General features: G+C 43.7%; 2 protein-coding genes across 6 annotated transcripts in view; both read right to left on the reverse strand.

Moving 5' to 3' along the window:
* DHRSX (dehydrogenase/reductase X-linked) overlaps positions 1–1,930 on the reverse strand; it is a 160,502-nt gene extending 158,572 nt beyond the window's left edge. For 2 of the 3 annotated variants that reach the window (XM_057411850.1, XM_057411843.1), the window contains exon 1: positions 1,798–1,930. In XM_057411850.1, the coding sequence (XP_057267833.1) occupies positions 1,798–1,909 (112 nt within the window). In that variant the 5' untranslated portion in view covers positions 1,910–1,930. The remainder of the gene's footprint in view (positions 1–1,797) is intronic. The other variant, XM_057411858.1, reaches the window with a different exon arrangement.
* ZBED1 (zinc finger BED-type containing 1) overlaps positions 1–25,801 on the reverse strand; it is a 57,711-nt gene that overhangs the window by 10,539 nt on the left and 21,371 nt on the right. Inside the window, exon 1 of one of the 3 annotated variants that reach the window (XM_057411816.1) lies at positions 1,798–1,935. The exons of 1 other annotated variant lie outside the window; for it this stretch is intronic. The gene's annotated coding sequence lies outside the window, so the exon portion shown is untranslated. Of the gene's footprint in view, positions 1–1,139; positions 1,282–1,797; positions 1,936–25,801 lie in introns of those variants that run through there. One more of the 3 variants, XM_057411825.1, reaches the window with a different exon arrangement.

The raw sequence follows: 25,801 nt of genomic DNA on the forward strand, positions 1-25,801 counted from the left end.
ACATCTGTCAAATCTGTCCTGGTCCTACTTAGGCAGCTGACAGTTCCAGGTTGATCTTCACTGCCTTCCTCCGACATTTCCAAATTCAACACTTTTACTTTTTGGAATAACAGCAAAGAACAGACTGCAACAAAACAGTTGTGTCACATTTTTGTCATGCTGCTTCTCTGCGGTTCAAAAAAGATTTGAAAAGTGTTACACTCCCCAGGCACAATACCCAGCTTTGCTCTGCCAAGAAAAACTAACGCTAGAAAAATGCTCAGATGACATCAAACTGCATGCGCATCTGCCCTTTCGGTCACCAGGGTGCTCTCGTCTGTTTGGGGGTACTGTCACTGTCTTTTGAGAAAGGAGGATCCCAGCCTATTGCAGAAGGGTCGGAATGAATAAAAAGTAGACAAAATGCTACCTAAGGATGCCACATGTGATGACATGTACTAACACATTCTTACTATGCGGTGTGTTTGTCCCATCTCCCTGCCACTTCAGATATTCCCTAAAACAATTTCCTCATCTGCCCCATCTTCTTACCAAAACACTATGACTTCTCAATAAAGGGTTTGTTGGTTTTTTTAAACTGTTCTTCTGGTTAAAACTACTGTCAGAGCCACAAAGTTTCACCTGCTACTGAGCAGGGAAAGTTAAAGGCACTGACTTGCACAGAGTTGTACGCTCAGCTCTGATGATACCCTACATGTCCGTTCAGACTCACAGTTTGCTCTAAGTTTATAAACTCAGAAGCATTTTAAAGTCTTCAAGAGTAATGCGAGGAAAGAGGAAATTCAGATCTCTGTTCTCTGTCAAACTCAAAGTTTCCCCTAGTCACTATTAACCATGCTGTTGACCCAAATCGGAAAAGTGCAAACCATGACTTCTCCAAAAAATGACTAAACTGAAGCCCCTTGGAGAAAACTACAGGTGTCATTCACTTCTCAGCAAAAAGGCTGTCAGCGAGTGACAGCCGCTACTAAAGCCTAAGCTTTCGGAGCGCGGGTATGTTCTGCTCCCGAACAGCCCACGGTCGGTGGGGCCGGGGCTGCTGGCTCGGCGGGGTCACAACAGTCAGCGGCGGCAGGAGAGCCCAGCTCCGCTCCAGAGGCGGGAGGCTGCCGGCCGCTACCTGCTTTCCAAGCACCTACCTGGGCAGAGGGAGGCTGCGCCCGCGCGGCTCTGAGCCTAGGTCTGAGGCGAAACCGTCAGAAAACGCAAAAGAGGGAGAGGAGAAGCGGGGACCCCCGGCCCGCGGAGCCCCCACGTCACCTCCCGAGGCCGCAGTAAGGCTGGCGTACAGGCCCCCGCCACGCCCCGCGTCCTGGGCGGCCGCGGCCCGGGGGCCGGACGGGTCCCGGACCCGCCGCCCGCCGGCGGCGGCGAGGGCGGGGCCCGGCGCGGCGGGGGCGGGGAGGGCGCTCCGCCAGCCGCAGCTCCCCCCCGGGCCGCTGCCCTCCGGCGGCGCGGGGGCCTAGCCCGGCCCTCGGAGGGAGAGGGGGAGGAGCCCGGTGGCGGTGCCCAGTGCAGGGCCGCGGCGCTGCTTCAGCCTCTGCCCCTCTGCGAAAGAAGTGGAGCGAAACGGCCGACCCGCCGCGGCGGCCAAGGTCGCTACCGTCCTGTCCTGTCCTGTCCTATCCTATCCTTGCCGTGCGGGTCGTCTGACAGCCCCCGCTGGGCCGCCGCGTCGCGGCCCCGCGCTCCTTGGGCCCCGGCACTGTCGCCGTACCCGCGGTGCAAGGCACGGCAAACTTTCCCCTCTCTGCAGAGGGCTCCCCCCCTTCCTGCGGCGTCGGCTGCGGTGCTCACCTGGGGTCGGGGGACAACGCGGGAGGAGGCGGTGGCGCAGCTGGTGCAGGATGACGAGGAGGCCAATCCAGTACACCCGGAGCAAGGGCACCGGAGCAGACAATAGCGACATGGCCGCCTCCCGCCCCGCGGCGGCTGGCTCGGGGCGAGGTGCGGAAGGAGCTCGGCAAGCGAGCAGGCGGCCTGTGAGCGGCGCGGTGGCTGGCCGCCGCCGCCGGGCCGGGCAGGGCCGGGTGGGGGGCGCGGCGCGGCTCGGCTCGGCCCCCGCCCAGCGGAAGGGAAAGCGCCGCCGCTGTCAGAGCAGCGCCCGGGCGCGTCGCGGCTCCCACCCTTCTGGGCATGTGCGGCGGGGGAAGGGCCGCGGCGCGGCCGGCCCGGGGAGGGAAGGGGCGGCGGCGGGTAGACCGGCCGCTGGCAACGGCGGGGCGGCGGCTCGGCCCCCGCTGCAGCGCCGGGGGAGCTGGGGACGGGTGAGGGGAGCCGCGCGGCGGTGTGAGTCAGCAGCGGGGAGGCGGTGTGACAGCCGCCCGTGAGGCCGCCGGTCTGAGCGCAGCGGCTCTGGTTGCCGCGGCTGTTACAGCTACCGGCAGGCGGGGTGCCGCACGGGGATGAGGCTCTGCCTCAGACCCCGTGGCTGAAGGGGCGCACTGAAGCTGTCTCGTGATTTCCGTTCTCTCTGGCACAGGTGAAGGGCTGCTCCTGCTGCCGAATCCCATGGGCATCGCTCTGCCTGGGCACGACCCCTGCCACCTCGGGCATCCGTCAGGCTTCCTCCTCTCGCGGTCGCGGCTCTGGCAGTTGCAGATGCAATTTAGGAACACAGAATAGCTAGATTGGAAAGACCTGTAAGATCATCAAGGCCAACCTCTACCCCAGGATTGCCAGCGCCACCACTAAACAATGTCGCTAAGGGCCTCATCTGCCCTGTTCGTGAACACTTCCAGGGATAGTGACATTTCTCCAAATGCAGCTCTATGCTCAAAACCTCCCTGAATCTTATACAAGCCTGATGAACACATTCTTTACAGTGATACCTACTATGTAATGTGGTTTACATCCAAAGGTTTGTCAAGTTTTAAATTCTCAGCCTTATTTTCAAGACTTGAACTACTTGGAACAGAGTACTTCCTACCTACCAGTCCTTCTGGTAGACAGCAGTTCTCCACTACAGGAAATAGAGCGCTTAGCCCTGACATTGTGGTTTTCATTCACAGAACTGCTGGGTTTTGTAATGGCAGTAGAGCCTCAGTATCAATAGAAAACAAAAAAATAGTCATTTCACAAGGGGAGAGGTTGACCTCTATATTCAATTTAAGGGCCTTCGGTAACATTTTGAGGATGATGGGGAGTCATACGAAGTTTGGAAGAGCATTTGGAATGTAATCTCTTTAAAAAAATAAACAAACATGCTTTCTAGAAAAAATAAGATTAACAATATACTTTTTCAACGTCAGATCAGATTGCTCAGCAGAACTGACTTTCTGTATCCTGTCGGAAATATACATCAAGTAAAACCATAGTGTGCAGCTGCTCCAGGACAAACCCAACCATTTAATTGTATGTATCTCTGGTGAATTACAGGGTTTTTTATTAACACATGAAATTATGCAAAGATAAATAAGAAACAGAGCATCATGAAGTCACATCAAGGAAGGATTCATTCTTAATGTATATCATTCTCAGCCATGCACGGAGTGGTAGAAAGAGCATCACATAAAAAGACATGAAAGAAGAAGCACTGACATTTAGTAAAGGTGAATTATGCTTTCAACTTATCTCAGTTAAAATCAAATATTGACTCCTTTATGTTCTCTTACAACCTTTTCTCACAACTAGAGCATTAATGAAAGCACTTTGCAACATTAAACTGTGGAACTTGCCTACAGTGTATTTACACGATCTGTATATAAATATATTATGCTTTCTCAGGGTTTCTAGTATAATAAAATTGATTGATGTGTATTCAAGCTACAGTAATAAATACTCTCTTTTTTCACACTACAGTATCCAAAGAATTAGACTAAGTGGGGAACAAACAATGGGTTAACATTAGGATCTTAGTGGTCCTGCTATTTTTTCTCAAGGTGTTTAACTGATTTTCAGCCCTCCATGAGTATGGATTCACAGAAAGGATGAAGAAAATTTGTTTTAACCCTAGGTTAAATTATTTTTTCTAAAGGTTGATGAGGCATGGAAGAAAAATGAAAATATTAACAAAAGCCTGTACGTCTGATTCTTTTCCAATACAATGTATCAAAATTTTACATGATACTTCCTTTATTTTTAGTTTTCAGTAGTCACCATCTTCTGATTGATACTTCGTTTTTTTTCTTGCAGTCATTAACTGTGAGGCCTTGAGTATTTGGGCTGGAATTTCGTCCACCTACTTTAGATACTTTACTGAGATGTTACTACCTCAATGAAATTTTAGGTGTGTGAGCCCTGGAAGGGATGAAAGGAGTAATCTAATTGCTGCAGCTTTGCTGTACAGGCAGTGGACAGAGAGGGGCACTTCTGAAGACCTGCAGAAGATGACTGCTTCCTTTGAGGTGCTTACAGTGCTTCCTTCTTTTCACCAATTGCAGGAGAACTCACAGCTCCAGTGGGCAAAACCAGCCTGTAGTCAGAACACAGATTATCCTCTTGGAAAGTCGGAAACTCTCCATCCACACATGATCCAGCTTCTCTGTCCCTGCTGCAGACTGGCACTAATGAAGCAGTAGGTGATCACACTGCTTTCACCCACATTTTGCATAAAGATGCATAAAGCCATAAGAAAGGAAGTAGGTGATGTTTCTAGATTCTAATTAAACCCTGAGCTCAAACTCCTCAGCAGAACGGCATAATCAGCAACCACTGGGTAGCACGGATGGTAGGTATTGCAGCTGAGCACCTGTGCAGCCAGGAACGTGCAAGGCACGGGGCCACATCAGAGCAGACAAAAGCAAACCCAAGGTTAGCCTTGCACTTCAGATGCTCTCTGGCCTGGGGTGAAGGGTTATGAGATTATGCCCTAATTTTCTTGCTTGTTCCACGACAATCTCCTGTACAAGACATCTTTTCCAGGTGTGTGAATTTGCTCCCCTTGGTTTTGCTCCCCTGGAGATAAGAACTGGAGCCAACAACTCCTAGTAGTCACCACGCAGCCGTTCAAGAAGTTCAGTAGGAGAGGGCGATGCCTTTTGCCCAAGCGTGGCGTAATAATCAGTCTCGTAAGATGTCAACAGTGTCACCCTGTCAAACAGTAAAATGAACGCTTCCGCTCCCCTGCTTAGCTTAAGACGTGCACTCTGCGTTTTGCACGTATGTCAAAGCTGATGGCCCAGGCCGGAAGCAGCCAGACATAATTCTGACTGCTGCTAATTTTTCAGGCTTCTAAAAAGGATTTAAATGCCTGTCTTCCTAAACTGGATTGCAGTGGGACTTGAGGCAAGAGATAAGTGCCTATCTTCCCAAAACAGGATCTCCTTAACATGTGTGGGTGAACAAAGTTAAATGCTGGAGGAGCTTTCAGGTTCAGGAGGGGGTGCTCACAGGATTAGGCGGTGATGGGAAACAGTCAGTTGGGATTGCATCTGGAATTCATGTGGGGTTCTGAGCATTTGCAGACAATTCTGACAGGCTGCATGTGCCTTTTTTCCTCCTCTATGGAAAAAAAAAAAAAAGTCATTTTAGGTACCTCAAAACGAGGAATTGGCTTACTTGATATTGGGCATGTAAGCATTGCAGGACCCTATGGAGCAGTAAGTTCTTGGGCACTCTCTGTAGTAGCTTGGTGAGGATCGATTACCTGGAAGGGGAAGGAAACTTTGCCAAGGGGAGAGGTGTCTGCAAGCAATGAGTAGGAAGTCCCCGGGACTGAGAGCAGGCTCCTTTGCTGTGAGCTGTCATCTCACAGGATACATTTATTCTTCTTTAGTAATGCTGGGGGAGATAGAAGGTAAGTGTAACACTGACCTTCCATGTAACAAAATCAGCACTACAGCATTTGCCCATGAAGGGGGATGACTTTTGATCCATGTCAGTCTTTTTCAGATATTTCACTTTTCAAGAAAATAATCTCATTGGGAAAAACCAACCCTTGCCAGTGTGGCTGTACTCAGAGGGATGGGAAGCCCAGGAACACGTTAAAGAAAAGAAATCTGATGTTTTTCAGCCCACTATTTAAGTTCATGGGAAGAAGGGGACAGAGTTCCAGTCCATGTTCCATGAAAAGGCTATGCTTTTTAGGCTGGAGAAGAACAGGGTGAAATACAGACTAATAATCGCAAATAGAGTCCTGGAATAGGGACAGCTTCCCCTCTTCAACTAAATGGTCACACCATTCAGCTATCATGTAACAAGCATAGTGTGCTTACTACTGCCTCTGAGTTCTTTCAAAGTGATTGTCCCTGCAGCAGCTATTGTATTTGTGTATCTGAGTATTCAGCATATGTCTTGCTTTCTGGATGTATCTAGTCTGGAAAGCCTGGAGCATGAGTAGTTGGGGCTGGGTTTGCAAAAATAAAAATAAGATCTCCAAACATGTGGATTTACATACAACCCTTCCTCAGGAACACAAGTATAAAGCAGGTGAGCTGCCACATAGGCTTTTGTTAAGAAAATCCTTCTGTCATCGAACACTTCAAAATAGTGAATCAATTTAGAATTAAGTAGGGGCATTAGCAGCCTGTAAACTGTACTCATCACCTTTCTTGGTGAATTGGCTGGAAGAATAACAAATCATCTGCAAATTTCAGATGTAGCAGGGACTAACCAGCATTATTTCAGTAGTGAGGAGTCAGTTCTCAAACAGTTCCAGGACTTTATTTAAAAACATCCATAAGTAGATAAACTGATTATTTAACGTTGATGAAGTTTCAAAAGCCCTTTGACAAGGTGCTGTGCACAAAGGATGCTATGCACTCAGAGGATCAGACCCACCATATTTACAAAACAGAAGAACCCACACTAAAAAAAAAGAGCAAAACAAAGTGACAAATCAAAGCAAAACAAGAGCAGGGTGAGAAGCTCCCATACTGTCCAACCCTGACTAATACATTCCTTAATGTCTTGGATGGAGTAAGGGAAAAGCTGTTGCACCAAAATGGCATGGTGTTACTTCTGTTAGTCAAGGTGGGAAAGGAGCAGGGAAATACCAGACAGATTTAAACAGGTGAGGTAGACTGGCAGAATTCCAACACTGATAAAATAATGCTATTGAGAAAAAGGATTAATTAAGCCCACTACAGAAATGGATTTGTTGACAGTTCATTTGTGTTAAAAAAAAATATCTACTGTCAATAATTGTCATGTGGTTATTTCAGTGTTTGTATAGCGATGTCTGCAAGCACCTGTGGCATACCCTGTGCAGCACTGCCCAACCCACAGCTAAGAGGATTTTGTTAGGGTTCAGCAAACAACCAAGGAGATGATTACAGTCCAAAGCAAGTGTCTTCCATGACACCAGGTCCTCCATGTGTCTTTGATCTCTTAGCTGTACTGTAAGATAAACACGTCTTTCATCGGAAACTCTGCTAGCACCGTTCTAATGTGAAGGAAATAAAAAAGCAGAATCACCCCTCACAAACTGGGTATCATGAGTTGATCTGCACCTGTATTTCTGTTAGACTGCTTGCAAGAATACTCGAGTACTGTGTACAGCAATGTGTACACAATTAAAAGTCTGTGGGGAGAACACAGCAGGCAAGCTTTCAGGCACACATAACCCTGCCTGTCCTCTTAGCCAAACGGGACTATGACAACACTGCTACTGTTAGTATTCAGGGTTCAGTAACAGAGTTCACTGGTCTCATCCATGCTGTCTGCAGGCACTTCCTTGAAGACTTCACTCACCACTGTTACAACCAGCCAGATGGACTTGAGAAGCAGTGGGATCAAATCCTGCAAAGATATGGGAGCCTTGGTTTTGGGCATGCCGGCTGAATTAGATCCCACACATTATGGATAAGCAGGTGACTCCACGCCATAAGCAGGGTCTCCTCACAGTGGTGATGATGGATGGCCAGGTCAAGGAAGCTGGGAGGTGGAATCTAGATATCAGAATCTTCAGAGCAGTACAGAAATGGATGCAGTGTCAAGGACTGTGCCATACAGAAATGAGTGTGTAGTCATGCCTGTGGCTGGCATTTTAAGCACTCATGCTACTTAAATGAGGGCAATTCTTGCCTGTTACAACTTTTTCATACAGCTTGAAGTGACCTGGCTTTGTGCCCCAGTCTGCCTGTGTGCCTCACACCAGTGTTCACACTGGCTTTTCCTCATGTATTCCTGTTTCACCAAGTGACTTCTTAGATTGGAGCTAATACATGTTGTCTTTAGGACCCATGGTGGTTTTGTACTTAACTGCACATATTTCCTGGGCTCCTTGGGGGTAGGTCCTGCCCGCAGCGCTCTGTGACTTCAACACGGGAAGAGCATCTCTTATTTCTGCTGTTGTTGTTAAAGACTGTCTGGGGTGTTCCCGACTGCCTGTCTCTAGGCTGTGGCATATGAGAGCAAACGCAATGATGGGTAAAGAGATGAGTAGAACAAGCTGGAGGCAAGATCAGGCCAAACACTATGCAAATGCTGAGCACAGGAACTAATGCAGATGACAGAAGATAGGAGTTGTGAGAAAGGCTAGAGGTGAGCTGGCTTTGGTTTAACATTGATGAAAAATGGTTCAGCTCACTGTTAACCCAGATCATGGCATGCAGCAGGAAGGATGAAGACAGGCAATTTTCTGGTCTGTAGGGTCAGTACATCTGAAAGCAAGTGGAGCTGAAAAGCTCACTTGCAGTAAAACCATTTATCCTGTAATGGGGCTGGAGCAGCATAAAGGAGTGCTCATGGGGTGTGTGGAATGTAGACCACAAACAGGAGGGAGGCGTAGAGTGACCTGAGCTGGGAGGTGGCTGAAACCCCAGTGTTCCCTTTCTCCCTTCTATATTGAATATATTGGGGGACTATTGAGAATCAGGGAGGATCCAGCAGTACGTTAAGCCTGCTCTGCACTTCCTTTTATCACTTTTCTGGCACAACAGCTTTGCTCTCCTCTTTGTCAATGGGGGCTGGCTCCTGAAGTGTCCTGAGATACTTACTGCTGCTGCAGCTGGTTCCTCTAAACCCCCCAGGCGTCTCCGCACTGTAACTTCTCCTTGTCCTGGGACAGCTGACACTCTCTCCCGTTTTTCCCAATTCCATCTCACTTTACTTTCTAATCACCCAGACAAACCTGTCTCTCTATCTGCCTACAATCACTGGATTTCCCATCCACTTGATCACACCTGCCTGTCAGTTGTCCAAAAAGATTACGTATGCCTTGAATTTTCCACTTACTTTAACAAATGAATGATTGCAGCATTATATAACTTGTTTGTTTGGCTTGTGCAGTAATGGTTTGGACTTCGGCTATTCTATAGCATTACATTAGTTTACTAAGCACAAAGCAACTGTGTAAAAAGCTAGCAAGGCCAAGAAACGAACCACCTCACCATTTTTTAATTTAAAGGGAGAAGTTAATCAAACGAATAAAGAGGTCTTGCTATTCTTGACAATGAATTTGTATGTGACATAGATGAGTTAAGAGAAGGAGGTATCTGAAAAATCTCCTTCCTTATCCTTGGGGTGATCCAAGTCCCTGTAAACACTGAGCTTTATTTTCCATTCTTCATCTCAATTTTTTCAGTATAAAAGCAAATCATAGTGTGATCATGCTGAATTGCCTTAAGAACAACTGCAGAGAAGATTCAGCTGGGCCCCGACCTTAGACTTTCTCCTCTTAACATTTAGCTGTGAGGAAGCATAAAATGTTCCAGAATTGTAGTTCGACCCCCTAAAATATGTATACTAAAAATTATCAAAGGCAATTAATTCTGCTAATAAAAATAATAATTTAAAGGCTGGAGAAAGCCAAGGGTTTATCCAGTTGTGAAAAATCCACTTTCAGATTTGATCAGTCACTGGAACAGGGTCCCCAGGGAAGCTATCACAGCACCAAGCCACTCAGAGTTCAAGGAGCATTTTGACAATGCTCTTAGTCCTATGGTTTAGTTTTAGGTACTCCTGCGAGGAGCAGTGACTTGTACTCAATGATCCTTATGGGTCTCTTCCTGCTTGAGATATGCTATGATTCTGTGTCTGATTCTGCTTATACATATGATACTACCTTCCATATTTTTCAGAGATAATAAACTATTTTGATTATATATAATACATCACTTATGATAGTTTAATTTCCAAGTCAATTAAGAAAGCAGTTTAATTCAACATCATCATCACATCCCAGTCTGCTGAGACAGTACAGAGTGAAGGATCGGCCAATCTAAAGAATCTTTCACTAGTGTCTCTTAACTGTGTAACAAAGTGGGTATTTCTCAGTTCTCCGGCTGCCCTGAGAGTCAAGACTGCTCAAGCCTGATTGATAGATAACATTTGGATTCTCATGAGGTAAGGTTAGAAAAGGTGCATTACAGAGTCTGGATCAGTCTTGGGTTTGTATTGTTTTCTAATCTGCTGCTGCTGTTTCAGTAGTATCAGCCATTTTCATTCAGTATTTAATTCTGATAAGCCTAAAATAAAGGCTTCAGCTATCACTGCTTGTATACATGTTAGATACTGTTACTTGGCGTTTTCTTTTTTTTTGTGTGTGTGTAAGAGTATACTTTTAAGTACCAGCATGAGATTATAAAAGTGCATAGGTAGTAAAAAGCCTTAATTCAAACCAACCAATAATTCAAGTGACGAGTTGTAATCTTTAAAGCTGCTGCTTAAAAACTGTCTGTTTTTTTTTTCCTAGAAACTTGAAAATAAACATCACCCCATGATCCACTCCATGTCACTGACTGTTAACTGGTGAGTTTAAGGTAAACTGCTTTAGCACTGCAGAATATTTTATTCCACAGTCCCAGTTAAAAGATGTTTTCCTATGCCCTGACTTCCCTTCCAAGCAGATTTATCTAAGGTCTAGATTATGGGAAGTGTAGACAACTTCCCATAATAAAAAACAGAATATACATATACATTATAATGTTTACATGTACAGACAGATAGAATAACATTTTGAAATTTCATTAAGCATGTGGAAGGTGACTGGCATTTCCTGCATCCAGGACTTAATAGAGAAGTGTTTAAAGGGCTTGGTTTACTTTCCTCAAAAGAGTAGGGATCTTTTTCTACATAAATCACATTACAGCATCATTACTGCTTTGAATAAAAGAGTTATAGTGGCTATAACATGCACTTGTTACACAAAAATTATAGTGGAGAGCACATTCTCCTGGTAACCACATGCTCAAGTTGCAACCCTTAGCAAACACTTTTTTATCAATCAGAAGTGTAAAACCAGGAGCCTTTGCTGCTCTTTCAGATTAAAGGAAAGTAAGCAACCAAACCTCTACACCATGCATAGGATGAGCAGCTTTATGCTCATGATTTTGCTGGCTGGGTTTCTAATTGCAAAACAAGGGGGTTTCCTGCAACTTGCATGTCAGGACTTGCACCCACCTGTCTTGTGGCCAGCTTGTGTTTTAATGGGGTTTTGCTTCCTAATAATGATATTATTTCCAGCCAATTCACTGTGTTTAATTTTTTTTTCTTTTTTATTCAAGCAGGAATGAAGGTAAAAACTACATTTTGCATTCAGTTTTCCTTAGGTTTTGTTTGTTGCAGTATCAATCATACCCTTGTTTTGCGCTGTCTTGCAAGCAACGCTTTACAATAAGCCATCAATAGCAATCAAGGATCTGATTCTCTCTCTCTTGCTGTTGTTGATTAAATAGGGAGAGTAAAAACTGAAATAGAACTTGACTGCTTAATCAAAACACACGTTTATTTACGGAAAAGGGCATACATTTGCCTGTAGCTAGGCCCAAAGAAATGTCTTTTTTTTTACATGCAGGTCTAGTTTTCCCTCTATTAACTGCTCCTGCTCTAATCAAAAGGTTAATTTACATCATGATGTTATGAAAGAAAATTTTACTCAGCTTCAGAAATGCATATGAATGAATGTGTGATCTGTAGTTCCAGAATGGGATCAAGCACTGAACAGCCGCACTCGATGAGATGGAAAATCAGCACAGATTTGTATGTATCTGTTAAAATTACCAGTACCAGCTATCTCAGAGGGAAGTTTAAACTGTTCTCAGTGGACAACCTCCTACGTGGTAATCTCCACTTTCCTTATCTCCACCTTTTATATTGATATTTAGTACTGGTTGTTAAGACAAAAATTCTGAAGATTTCATATTCATTTTTTCTGTCTTTCTGCCACTGTCTCTTTTGATATATTTTATATGCAGATGATTCTCCAAATGATTATTAATTTTATTAAGTCTCTTCTAATTGTGCTGCATTTCATGTATATGACTATATACATTGTGTGACAAATCGTTTTAATGTTTTATAATTTATCACCTTCTAATTTCATTGCATAGCCCTTTATTTCTATACTGTGAGGCAGGAAAGCAAAATTCCCAGTCTATCTTTAAACCACGTATTATTTTATATGCTGTTTTTGCTGTCTTAATCATTTCCTGTTTACTGTAAAAGATCTTTTATGTCTCTTCAGAGGGAGCTCACCATACAACACAATGTTAACTTTTATTTAGACAACTCCTGTTCAAAGTGTACTATGGAGTGTCTATTAATTTAACTGAGACTGATATATACTGAAAGAGGTGTCGGTATAGAGAGTATTTCATATATTTACAGCACAAAACTGCAAGTGTAAAGTAGACAGAGATTAAAGTCCGAGTATGAAGTGAGCCACAGACAAAAGGTGTTCTTGTTAAGGCCTGCACAGAATTGGCTAGTCATACCATGCCGTGCTCTTCCCTGTTTTTAACTGTGAGATCATATGAAAATACAGAGGACAACTGCACTACATGTTTTCCTAAAATTCGGCTCCCAGGCCCTCTTGGCTGTTCTTGGCCTCCAGCACTGGCACACCTCACTGCAGCCATCCAGCCCTGGCTTTAGAAGGTGAGATCTCTTCACATGATGAATGTAATGAGATCAGAACTGCTGATGGAGATGAGCCAGAACCTTATCTAATGCCACAAAATTCCTTCAATAGCATCTGCTCTCTCATCAGCACACAACAGTTCTCCATCTGTGCCATTCTCCAGCCATACTCCAAGACTGCATCAGCAATGAGGCCGCTATGGTGATAAGGACGATTTGTAAGTAGTGTTTTTTTCTGCACTTTCTTTTTCTGGTTACTACTGTTTGCCACTTGAGAGAGGGAGTGAGAGAGGGAAAAAAGAAAGAAAATAAAGGTATTTGCAATGAATTCTTGAAGCATTTTAAATATAAAACTTCATCTCAGCTTTTCTTCTTTAATTACCTGCTGCTGTTACTTTGAATTTTCAGTGCTGTTTGAGCCCTGCAGTAACTTGTTAGAGCTATAGTTATAATGATTTATTCCTGCTGGGGGGGGGGAAGCCACACTGATTAATTCTCTCTTGTTTTTGCTGTGTCATTCTCTATGTTCATAGTACGTATTACAATGTTTTTTCTAAGAAAACTTAACAAAATCAATATAATTTTCTAAAAGCAAATCCCTGATGTACACGTTGATGCATAAGATGCAAGCTATGTTATATGTTAAAATAAACACACCTGTTGAGTGTGCAGTAGCTTTTTTCCCAGAAAAATGTATTTTTCCATATACTAAAGAATCAGATTTGCTGTCTGCTGTTTTCTTGCTTACTTAGAGGAATCTATTGCAACCTATTGTATTGTTTGCTTTTTTGCTATGCACTAGGCTGATAGTTTCAATTATTTTCCTTTAATAACCTCAAGCCATTTTTCTGATTGTTGCACTGGATGATGGGCTGCTTAATACATACACTTCAGCTTGTTGGCCTTTTTTTCTTCCAGATCAACCAGTTTCCATTTCTAGATACTACCACTAGAAAAGCCAATCAATCAATTGCATGAATTTATATGTGGCTGGTTTGTGTCCTTTGAGTGAAATTCCCCTTTGGAGAGGACCAAGAAGTGTATCATTTTGAGTGTTCAGGAGGTGATTTTTTTTGGTGCATTCAGGCCTCCTGCACAATGGGGAACTTTGCTCTTCTTTCAGTATTAGCATTGTGCCTACAAATAGAAATCATTTTACCTTCAGTTGAGCTTGCTACGCATCAGTGGCACACTACTGACTTTACTGACTGAGTTTATTCCACATTTGCAAGAAAGAGGAGAATAGGTTTCACCACCCTGAAGATACATTTCTTGATAACTGGTAGTCACTAATCAAAAAATAATGCAAAATATTAGTGACTAAAAACCACATGCGTTTGAAGTGCGGAGTTATTTAATCACCTCTGCCCAGCATCTCCAGAAATTAGCATTAATGATGATAGGAAATATTTATTTCAGGAGAAAATCAACAATCAGGTAGCGATGGCGCACACAGCCTCCTTCCAACAGCTCCATGCTCTGCCGCACATTTAACTCATTTTCTTGTCTAGGAATCTCTCCATGGATTGACTGGTTTTATTTACCAGCCTTCCTAGGCAGAGCTTGGAAATGAGAAAGAAGCGTGGCTCCTCATCTACCCAGTCATTTATTTATTATACTGTTTCCTTGCTTCAACCCACTCCCTGCAAGGCTTTTGTTTATCTTTCTTTGTCTTCTACCTGCACTTCAGGCATAAGGCTGATGCCTCTGTCATCTCTACAGAGAAACCTGAACCCATGCTCCATGTCTCCACGCAGGAACTCTTACAAGGAGCTGGCTGGGGAGGGAGGAGGCTCCCTAGCAGCATATCAAGCACTCCTGATTGCCAGACAGCTCTGGCAGTATCACTGACAGTCTGGAAAGCACAGACATTCTCCCATAGTAACTTTGTGTTACTTAGTGGATTTGCAAAATTTTAGGCTTTCCCTATTTGTCAGTGTCCTTTTTTATTTGCTTATAGAATAAAATCATTGAAAATATTCAAATTAAGAAATAAGCCCTAGTATGTATCTCAAAATTAATGTATTTGTTAAGATCAGTGACAATTACATGACAAAACCCTGATGGACTAATTAGTGGCATCAGCAAACAAACACTGGTTTCCTAACAGAGATTTTTTTGTGATTAATTTTTTCCCCTCTGATAATCTGCCGAATAGAAGCCTATTTCTTCACCTCCCAATATTCTGAAAGGCATCATTACCGTCTCTTCCATCTTTAGTATCCACCAATTCCAATCAAACTAGCAGCAATGAAGATGGATACCCCCTGTCAAGCATTGCTTCATCTCCTAGCAGAGCAAAGAGGGCAAAGCCAATATCATAAATCACTTTCCTCAGACGGTATAATCAAGCAACATGAAAAGTTAAAGGCTTAAATAAAGTTTCAACTTCACCTGTTATTTTCTGTGTCACAGGCAGGTAAAACCCTAGCAGTGATACAGTCCAGCTCAAGGAAGGAGAGGCGCTGCATGGTCTCATGGCCCATACTGCCAGCACCATGAAAGTCCTGGTGCTATGGCCAGACTGCAAACCTTCTGTCAAAATCTAACCTGGAGCTCTTAGTATCTTCACAAGAAGTATGTAAAATGCTCAGGCTGAGGTTTTTCTCTGGTAACACATGAAGGGCAGGACTCAAAGCCCAGCAAGTCCAGTGAAAGACATCTCAGTAGGCTTTGGCTCTCTTTGGCCACATTAGCCAACAGCAAAATTGGGAAAAAAGGGCAGAGCTGGGCAGACTATTCAAGAAAATTGAAGAAGGGTGGCTGCTGAGGGAGTGCTATCTAGAAATGCCCAGCACCCTTTCAGGACTGTAACAACAGATGACAAACAGAAAACCAAACAGCAGCCAAAATCACCTCCCAACACAAGCATGTTTCTGTCCATTGACCATAATGAAAAGGCCTTGCTTCTTGCCCCCGTCATTAAGCTGTGGTTTTGCTCCAGAAAGTGACCCAAGGAAGAAAAACTGAAATAAAAGCACATAATTCCACATAACTGCAGGGCAAGTGATATCCTCAGGTTACCCTCATATAATGCCATTGACTGTCAGTGGGGTTGCAGAGGTAGGCAGATTTGGCTTGCAGAACTGTAAATCCCATGGGACAGCAGCTAGAAAAATGCCAGTCAACTTGCCTCGTAGCCTGAGCCAAGCTGCGGAGCTGGCAGGTACGGCTAAATCACTTTGTAAATGTATAAAGTGAAAAAATAAATGTTCCAGATGGCATGTTCTTCCCCTTAAATCCTCTCAGCTCTCACATGGGGATGTGAATATCTCTGGACATTGTCATGCAAAGAGAGGCAATACTGAAGAAGAAAAATCTTGTATACAAGGATTTGAGCTCATACTTGAACAGTTTACTGGAAAAATCTTAAACTTTCCACACAGTTTTCTTTGAATATCAGTAGTCTGTTTTTCTCTGCTCTCATAACCTAACCAAAAAGGGAACAGACCAAACAAATGTTAGCTTATAAGATTAGACAACACATTTTATACTTTGCTAAGACCCCAGCACTGAGATGTCTGATGTTAGAAACAACAGCGCAAAAGAGTGAAATGTCTGAAAGCTGTTTTAAAATAAATGTGCCTTGTGTAAGTCACATGCACAAGAAGAAAATAAAAATTAAGGAAAATTGCTCAAATGAAAAGCATAAGCTATGAATACCAATAGACTACAACATATAGGCTTGCATATTCTAGCTGCCATTGGTCTGTTCGGCTTATTTAGGATATTTAGGATAATTATACTTACAGCTGGTAAGAATTTCAACGCTAGCATTTCAACATATGTTTTCACACTGAATCAGAATTAAAAAAAAATAAATTCCTCTCAAAAAAATGTGAAAAATTGTGATTCTTGGGTATTAAATATAGATTCTGTCAAAGCACCGTCCTACATATATCAGTATCTGCAGCATCTAGTAGGAGCATATTGTAATATTTAATTTGCTATTCCAGTATGATTACAAAGGCAACATGAAAGGAACAGGAAAGTTAAACACTTCCAATTCACAAAGCTCAGTAGTCTGAGGTTAAACAAGGATTTTGGGGTGAGATTTTCAGCACTGTGGAAATGTCTGCATTAAAAAAAAAAAACAAAAAAAAACCAAACTTTTTTTCTGACAGTAAACTTCTTCAAACACAACTGTTTTACTAGCAGTTTTAGTTTACTAGCAGTTTACTAGCAGTTTTACTAGCAGTAAAGTTTTGACACCTTTCAGCACTTCTTCTGACAATATCCCAATCATACAGTTTGTCTTTCCTTCTTGCTTGCTTCCTTCCCTTCTTTCTTTCTTCCTTCCTTTACATTAGTGTGATGACAAAGTAGCTTTATTACTGTATTTGGATTTTTTTTTACCTTGCCTACTTATATGGAAACCTTCACATCTCTGGACTTACGTCCAAATTGAATCCTTATAAAATTTAAGCAAGGCAAGTAAACAGATAAAAAGATGGACAGAGAGGTGCACATTTAAGGGCAGAGCTAGGATTAGAAGGAGTGTAGCCCTGAGTCTTGCACTGTGTTCAGACTGTCGTGCCTCTTGTAAATGGCTCAGTGCATCAGTCACAGAAAAGATTGGCCAGCTGAAGTGCCAGGCATAAAAACAGATTTTCAGTGTGTTTCTGACCACACAATTCATGTACTTGGGACTGCAGTTGGCAGCGGTGCACCTTTGTGAGTCTTAGTTCTGATCAAGGAGTGCTATTCTTGAGGGCGAGTTTCTGTCTGTCCTTCCATCAGCCTGCCTAGCTTGTACCCTACAGCCATCTAGGCGTCAGTAGAAGAGACCCTCCATGAGGCACTCCTAGGGTGTACAGGTATTCAGCCAATGCTATCAAACTGGGCCAAAGTAAAACTCCTTGGAGTACTAGCTCCTTTCTCCTTCAGTCTGTTTCTGCTGAGCTAGTGCAGGCATAGCCAAAAGAATCCATGCCATCCACCTTATTTGGAACCATTACTTAAGACTGGACCTTTCTGAAAGCATTTGTGAAGCATAATCCTTAAGAAATATGGTTAAGACACTAGAAATATACAAGCAGTATGGCAATACTTACACTGGGAGGTAGAGACGTGCTCCTACACTTCCTGACCCATCTCTAACCCCTTCATCTCCTCCACTGCTGGAAACTGGGTACCCGTGCAGGGTATCTTCTGTGACGCCCTCATGGGAGATGCCTCATCTGGATGAGGAAGCAACCAGCTCACAGATGCCTAGTTCACTGACAACTCAAGCTGCAGCACAGAATAATCTGCTGTTCTTCTGACAAGGAACTGCATCAAAAGCTTTGCCAGAAGGAGGAACAAATAACGTTTGGCAGTAATATGACTCTTACCCAACCTGTGGTGACAGCCACAGTTCCATGGCTCGGTGCTCACCCTGACCCCTCATGAGCAAGCTGGGCTCCCCAGCCCTGACCCACATGGTCCCTAGAGGGAAAGCTGCAGTGTCTCCTTGCGCAACACTCAAGACACCTCTGTCTTGAGTGGCCTGCCTGCATGTTCGCCAGGCAGAGGGTTTCAAGAGGGCAGCCTCTACATCCAAGCACCTGCACTCAGTGCCCTAAGATGGGCACTGCTGGAATTTGCTCTTCACTTTTCTTTTCAGTAAACTGTATCCAGTAATTGCCTTGGCTTCAGAGTTGAAGGCCTCTGGAGTAATGAGCCACTGTTATTTCTAGTACAATGGGATCATTGTCTATAATGGTATCCCTTAATTGCTACTGCAGTGCAAATTATGAAAAGCGAGAATATGCGAATAGAGACACTTGGCCCTTGTGACAGGAAATTAAGGTTTGTTCCCTAACACTGCTGCATGCCCTGAACTCCAGCTCAATTCAAAATGAATTACACGCATTCAGTACTTCGAAAAGCAAGCTCTTAACCTTTACAAACAACAGCTTATAGAGCTCATGTCTTCTATGTTCTGGCTATGCCTATAAATGTCCAATGCTTTTTCAGCTCCTAGTAATCTCCTGGGCATCCTGGTCCCATCAGAGTTAATGGCAAAACCTGGCAAAAAGGGTGAAGTACATTTTTTATAAATAATTATTAAATCTGTGGGTGTATTATCTTCTGAAGTTCTAGTGGGTTTGATTGCTTGATTGGTTTTTTACTGTAACAAAAGCAAGTTAATGTTGCTATATCATCTGCAATATAAAATCTTTCATCTTCCTTCCTATTTTTCATGCCTTAGGAGTCTATCATTTTCAGCCTCTTCGATAAAATCTTTTTCATACCTCTTCCTCCCTTGCTTTGGTGTTGTACTCCTGCGAAGCAACAATGACCAGAACAAACTCAGTCTTCTGAGAAAAAGCGTGTTATCTCCACACTGCCATTTTAATGTTCCAAGAATTAAGAGTCTAAATATTTAATCTCCACTGTGAGCCGTATGAAAAGCATGGTATTGTCAAACAATAGTGGTAAACTGCTGAGGAAAGGTCCAATCCTTCTCTTACTGATGTCAGTGGGAATTTTGCCAGGAAGCTCAGCATGAGCAGGGTATAGCCCAAAGTAATCAGTTCTACAGCTGATTACATGAAAAGCCCTTAATTATAGCATGATGATTGATTATTATTAGTCATGAGACAGAGGCATCTTCTGGAACCAAAACCAAGAAAAAGAACTTATTGAGGCTATTCCTCCTCTGAGTTGTGCCTCTTTGGCAGCAGCCTTTTATCAGATGACTCTTCACATGTTAGCACAGCTACTTGGGTTTTGGATGCAGCCTGACATGCACAGCGAAACTAGCCCAGATTTCCTGTTCCACAGTTCCTCTCTGCTAAAGGTCTCTCAGCCCATCAAGGACATGCCATTTGATAAATAAAACATTTTTAGCAAAGCCAGGAACACTCTGCACTTTGTTATCCGTCTTCTCTCTCCAGCTCAAAGGCAATTCAAAGGCATGTCTTGTTTCTTAGGTACCATTACCAGGCTGGGGAGGGACAAGTAGCTAATGACCATGCGTGACAGATAGCTTCCTGTACACAGTAGGAAGACTGTGTGGCAGACCTCCAGAGCCAGACACCTGCTTCTGCAGCTTTGACCAAGCTGGAAGCAGGTTATGGCCATGAATCGGTCACTGAGGGCACAGACAATGTGTGCAAGTTAACAAGATGCCTGCGCAAACACAGTCAGGATCATCATGGTTCCTCAGGGAGCATTTGTTAGGCAGATGCACTGCTGCAGTTCTGCACTGTTCATCAGAGAAAATGAGGCTTGCACAGTACCCTGCACAAGCAAAGTCTGTATGAAGATGGGAATACGATAAGACTTCCTATGAACTTTACATTAAAATGGTTTATTATTACTTATATGTAAGGAAGTTCATTTTCTCTCCGTTACTTGGGCATCAAACAGAAGCCTGCCCTCCCTACTGAAATCAGTAATTTGGCACCTTAAGCAAAATCTATCTTTATAAAGACAACAGACTTTAAAATATGGATAGTCAATTCACTCAATGTTACTAAATCATTAATAGTGTTTCGTTCTAGTTGTCATCGTTAGAATCCCAGGAAGCTGCAGTGATGACAGTGGGAAAACACACATCCACACCATGTTTGAGATAGATACATTTTGTGGGGGATTTTCTTAACTGCCTCCCTGAGAAGTTTTACATTACGCTTCAAGTTATTTTTCACATTTGTATGTCTCTTGTGCTTCTTATCTGAAAGGAACTGTGAAACTCTCCCACTGCTTCCTGCCTGAAATTGCTCTCTCTGGATGCAGCTCTGATTTCCCTGTCATGATACATGTTGTCAGGCTTTGTCTCCTCTTGAAATTATCATTAAAATGGTATGCTGGGAAGCAGTCCCATTTGTAACGGTGGGGGATTCTGAAATATTTTCAGTTATTTTCATAATAGCAGTTGGTAATTTCCTGAAGCCATGCGCTCTGATTAAATAGCTTTTCTTTCTGCAGTCCTCTGAGGCAGTAGTAAAAATTCAGTATTTCATTTTAACCTCTCAAGAGAGAAGCAAAAATCAGCTGCCTTGCTAGCGTAAGTACTATTGCCTGTGGTAAAGGGTCAAGACAAAAATGTGTTGAAAACGGTCTGGATACTTATATAAAGAAATTATTTATAACTTGAAGGTTGCTTCTTGTAGAAGGGGGTCTGTATTTGACCCTGTGCATCCCTCTCTGACATACTTAATGCCAGTTAAAGGAGAGTAGTATCTGTATTTCTCACACAAAGCACCCTGACATTTCAGAAAGATAACAACTACCTCTCAGTTTAAATAAACTCAGAAATGTGTCTGGAAAATCATTTGTCATCGGCTATAGAAATGTCAGACTTCCAGTTTAAGCGACAGAGGTATTAAATTCTTTTCACACTTCGACCATGTGCTAAAATAACCGGCAAATGAAAAGCTATTGTGTTTATTTTCTAAGGGCAGCTACAACATGTGGTAATGCTTTCTATGGAAATCCATCACACAATATACATACTAGAGTTCTGAATATTCCACCTACTCTAACCTGTACTATGCGTCAGTTCTCAAGATCTCTGTACAGAGCAGCTCATGTGTCACACACAGAAACATGCTGCACCTCTGTGTTGGGCTGATGCATTTCTGGGGTGCCACAAGCTCATCTTATTAGAGTGCAGCATAAGTTCCATACAGACACCTTTGGAAGTGAGAGCCTGGTCTGCATTTAGGCTTTGTGCAGACCCAAGTGTGAGGGAGTACAAGGAATTTATGTGTTTTGCACAAAAAGGCTTGGCACACCAGTAGTCCCTACACTCTGCAAGTGCAGTAACTGCCTGGCTAACAGTGTTTTTAAGGGAGGGGGAGGAGATGGAACCATGGCTACCCTTCTTGTGATTTGTAAGAGATGGGAAAAATCTCCAGGAAAAGCAAGAGAGAGCACCCCTGACACCACATACCATGGAAAGACATCCTGTCAGCCACACAGTGCACCAGAAGGCATCACTGCATCCTGCATCTTCTACAGTATAACCAGAAAGTCTGATAGACAAAGCTTTCACTTTACTGCTCACATCCAGTAAGAGATCTGTCTGGACTAGGCAACAAGGGTGAAGCAGAATGCCTCTCCCTTCTTTATCTGACGCTATGGAGGCATGAAAAGTGGATAGTACATCAAAAAGAAAGCTTCTCATCTCCGGCAAACTCTCAACAAAGTTCCCAAAAGCTATCAAGTTTCCAAATTCAAATTACTCCTTTCCATCGCAATGCATTAGTACAAGAGCTCCCCAGTGACCTGAGTCAGGGTGCCTGTGACCTTCTTCTGTCTCAACCCAAGGTGGCTAGTTAATTCAGGCCTGCCTCCTGCAGTGAGCTCAGGTGGGCTGGCACAGCCTCTGACAGTCTCTGAACACAGCATCCCACCTGAAGGGATTCTGTGGCAGGGTCAGGACTCTGGAAACTGATCCAGAAATTAAAGTAGCTATGAAAACTTTCTTAGAAGCATTAAAATAATATTCCCTTTGTATTACTTACTGTTCCTTCCCTTCTCGGTTACATCAGCTGTTTGTTAAATTAGTGTTCTGGAAGCAAATGCACTTCTCACGAGTTCTCTTTAAGCTCATGATCTGTTTCAAATGCTCATCAACTTGTTAAAAGAGTTAAAAAAAAAAAAACAACAGGAAGAAGAGGGGGTTATGAACTAATATCCTTCCTAATAACCACAGAAACCGGAATCTTCTGGAGAAATTAGCATTTATCTCTTCACCAGCGTAAAATCTCTCTAACCCATTTTCACAATTTGCCTGATGGTGAGGGATTGCTAAGCAACACCATGCTTGCAGGTCAGGTGCCACTTCATGACTGAGCATCATGGGACATGGACAACACCGCTCATTCAGAGACCAGGGCAGAAGGAGCAGAGTTATTAATGTCAAAGATGGGAAACATAGGAATGGGACTACAGTTTCCTCCTCAGGTATTAGTGTCCTGGGTTCAGCAGCAGCAGTCATGTTTTTCCTTTGTGTTAACTGGTGCAGTGCTGTGTTTTGACTTCTAGCTTGAGAACAGTGTTGGTGAAGCCGATGTTTTCGGTTGTTGCTAAGTGATGTTTACCCTGACCAAGGACTCTGTGAGGCTCATGCTCTGCCAGGGAGGAGAGGAGGCTGTGAGGAAGCAGAGACGGGGCACCTGACCCGGGCTAGCCGGGGAGGTATTCCATACCACAGCACGTCATGCCCAGGAGGTAACTGGGAGTTACCCGGAAGGACAGGGGCTTCCGGGTGGAACTCGCTTTCTTGGCCGGTGGTATCGTATTCTCTTCCCTTGTTATTTTCCCTTATCATTGTTTTAGCTGATAGTAGCGGTGGTGATTTGTTGCTGGACTGTTCTTGTCTCAACCCGTAGGAGTTGCACTCTCTCGATCCTCCTCCCCGTTCCTCCGGGAGCGGGGAAGGGGAGAGCCCCGGTGCGGGGAGGGGGGAGACGGACACGGACCTCGATTGTTGTCAGCTCGGCACCACTCACCGGGAGTGAGTGAACAAGTTACCTGACTGGGTTTAAACCACGACAATTAGACGGCATGGGTTTAAAGGACTGGTCAAAAACAAGTCTCCCGAAAAAATCAAGGAATTCGACCCAGTGTGCCACAAAGAACTGTCATGGTTTAAGCCCAGCCAGTAACTTGGAAACATGCAGCTGCTCGCTCACTCCCTCTCCACTTCTTCCCCCAACTCCCAGACGGATGGGGAGGAAAATCGAAAGAATGTAACTCCCACGGGCTGAGATAAGAACAGTCCAGTAACTGAGGTATAACACAGATCACTGCTGCTACCACCAATAATAATAATGAAAAGGGAAATAACAAGGGAAGAGAATACAACTGCTCACCACCCGCTGACTGATATCCAGCCAACCTGAGCAGTGATCTAGCCCTTCCAGGTAACTGCCCCCACTTTATATACTGGGCATGACATGCTGTGGTATGGAATACCTCTTTGGTCAGTTTGGGTCAGGTGTCCTGTCTCTTCCGGCTTCCTCCCGGCTTCCCCTCCTCCCTGGCACAGCATGAGGCTCACAAAGTCCTTGGTCAGGGTAAACATTATTGAGCAGCAACTGAAAACACTGGTGTTATCAGCGCTGTTCCCAGGCTGAAAGTCAAAAACACAGCACTGCACCAGCTACTAAGAAGGAGAAACATGACTGCTACTGCTGAACCCAGGACAGTATCCACCCCTTATTCCATACCATTCACATCATGCTCAGATCCCACGTTTTTCAATATACCATCACTCTCGTCTCATCCATGGAAGATGGAGAGGAAGATGATAAAAAGGCTGAGACACATCCAAAGAAATCGTGGGCATGTCCAAGGACGTCCAACAAACAATATTTGTTCAATATTTGGTACCAGTAACATGCTGAGGGCAATGTCAATTTTTTTTTTTAGGCCCCTACTGGTGTTTTTTTCAAAGATTAGGTTGGCATTTAGGATTCAGAGCATTTAAAAATACTTAACTAATCTTCCTACTGTAATTCTAGCTCTTGCTCAGTCTAAAGCTGCATTGCTACAGCTGAATATTGCTTGGAGTGTCTAAATATTTGGAAGCAAAACCTGCCATTTTTTTCAGCAGTATAATGAAGTAAGGTATAAGATCAAGCTTGGTTTTAATTATAAGGTGTTCTTTCTCTTACTCTGCTTGCCTTCCCTGTTTTTCATGCCAACAGCAACTGTTTGATTTGACTTGAAGGAAAACTAAACACAGCTAGCCTGAAGTAGCAGATGAATCATTGTAATATCTGATAACTTTCACAAATAAAGGCAGCTCTCTCCAGGAGCAAATGTCAGTCTCCATCACTTAACAAGCTTATCTGAGCCAATATAGTTAGCAGGGACTTGCTCACACTGAAAAGCTGATTGCTGATGTGGGATTTTCAGTGTGTTGCCAAACTGCCAAGTAGGATGGTGATATTCCTGACTTCCAGATGAACTTCAGCACACAGACTGTTCCTGAGCAAGCGCTGAGGAGTAACAGATACACGACTGAGAAAGTTCCCAACCACACAATCCCAGCGAAAAATGTGAGGTGCTCCTCAGCAAGCCACTGCTGGTGCTGGCACATTTCCTGCTCTCGTTCTACTCTGGCGCTGCACAGGTCAGTCCCCTTCCTGTGGGCAGCCCAGGCATTACCCTTTTGAGTCTCTTCCAGACATTCAGCTACTTCAGAGAATCCAAATAAAGATGGGGGTTTATAAAAGTAAGCACTTGAAAACAGCCACAAACGTTTTTAATGCCAAGGACCTCATTAAATTGTCAACTTCCTTGCAAAAGGCATTTGAGTAGCAAGAACACAAGCACGGAAATAAAATTCACCAGCGATGGATGCTGGTAAACCAGGAACATCCAAGCACTCAGGGCCATGAGTTAAAGTGGCACCTGGCTTGCACCCAAACCCCAGGATCCAGGGCAAGCCCAGCACAGGGCCTTGGAGTGGGCACTTCCCTCTACCAAGGCAGTGAGTTTGCAGGACAGCATCTCCCTCTGGAGGCTCTCCCCAGCTCCTGCCTCTTACCACCAGCCCTGGCTGGGGAGGAGAGCCACCCCAAACCATCATCAGGATGTCAGGCTTGGGTCAGCCTCACTTCTTCTAGCACCTTAAGTGGGCACTTGGCTGAAAATAGTATATAAAGCCTAAAAGAAAACAGGATTCTTTAAAATTAGCATTTTAGGTCTCTGAACCTTTTAGTACAATAAGATGTCACTTTTTCCCTACAATTCTCATTATTACACACACTTTTCCTAAAAGGATGGGAAGGCTAATGGAATCAGAAGTAATTATAAAGATTTTAAGAGTAACAGAATCTAATCAAATACAATTGTGACAGTTATCATCACTGTCACAGTATTGGAGCAATTTCTCTTTTAAATTATCCATGTATCTTCACCAATGCAGAAGCTAGTCATTCAAGCCATTTTAATTATATTTTTATCTCTGCCTCATTTTTATTTGTTAGGATTTCTTCTTTTTACTAGATCTTTGATGAGATCCATACACGCTGAGGTTTATCACACTGCTCTGAAGCTTCGCTTGGGTTGTCACAGCTTTCAGAAACTTGCAGACAGTCCTAAGGAAATTGAA

Source organism: Pezoporus wallicus, unplaced genomic scaffold (assembly GCF_028554395.1).
Source record: "Pezoporus wallicus isolate ANWC-B61680 ecotype Strahan unplaced genomic scaffold, APGP_CSIRO_Pwel_v1 contig_2372, whole genome shotgun sequence".
Lineage (NCBI taxonomy): Eukaryota > Metazoa > Chordata > Aves > Psittaciformes > Psittacidae > Pezoporus > Pezoporus wallicus.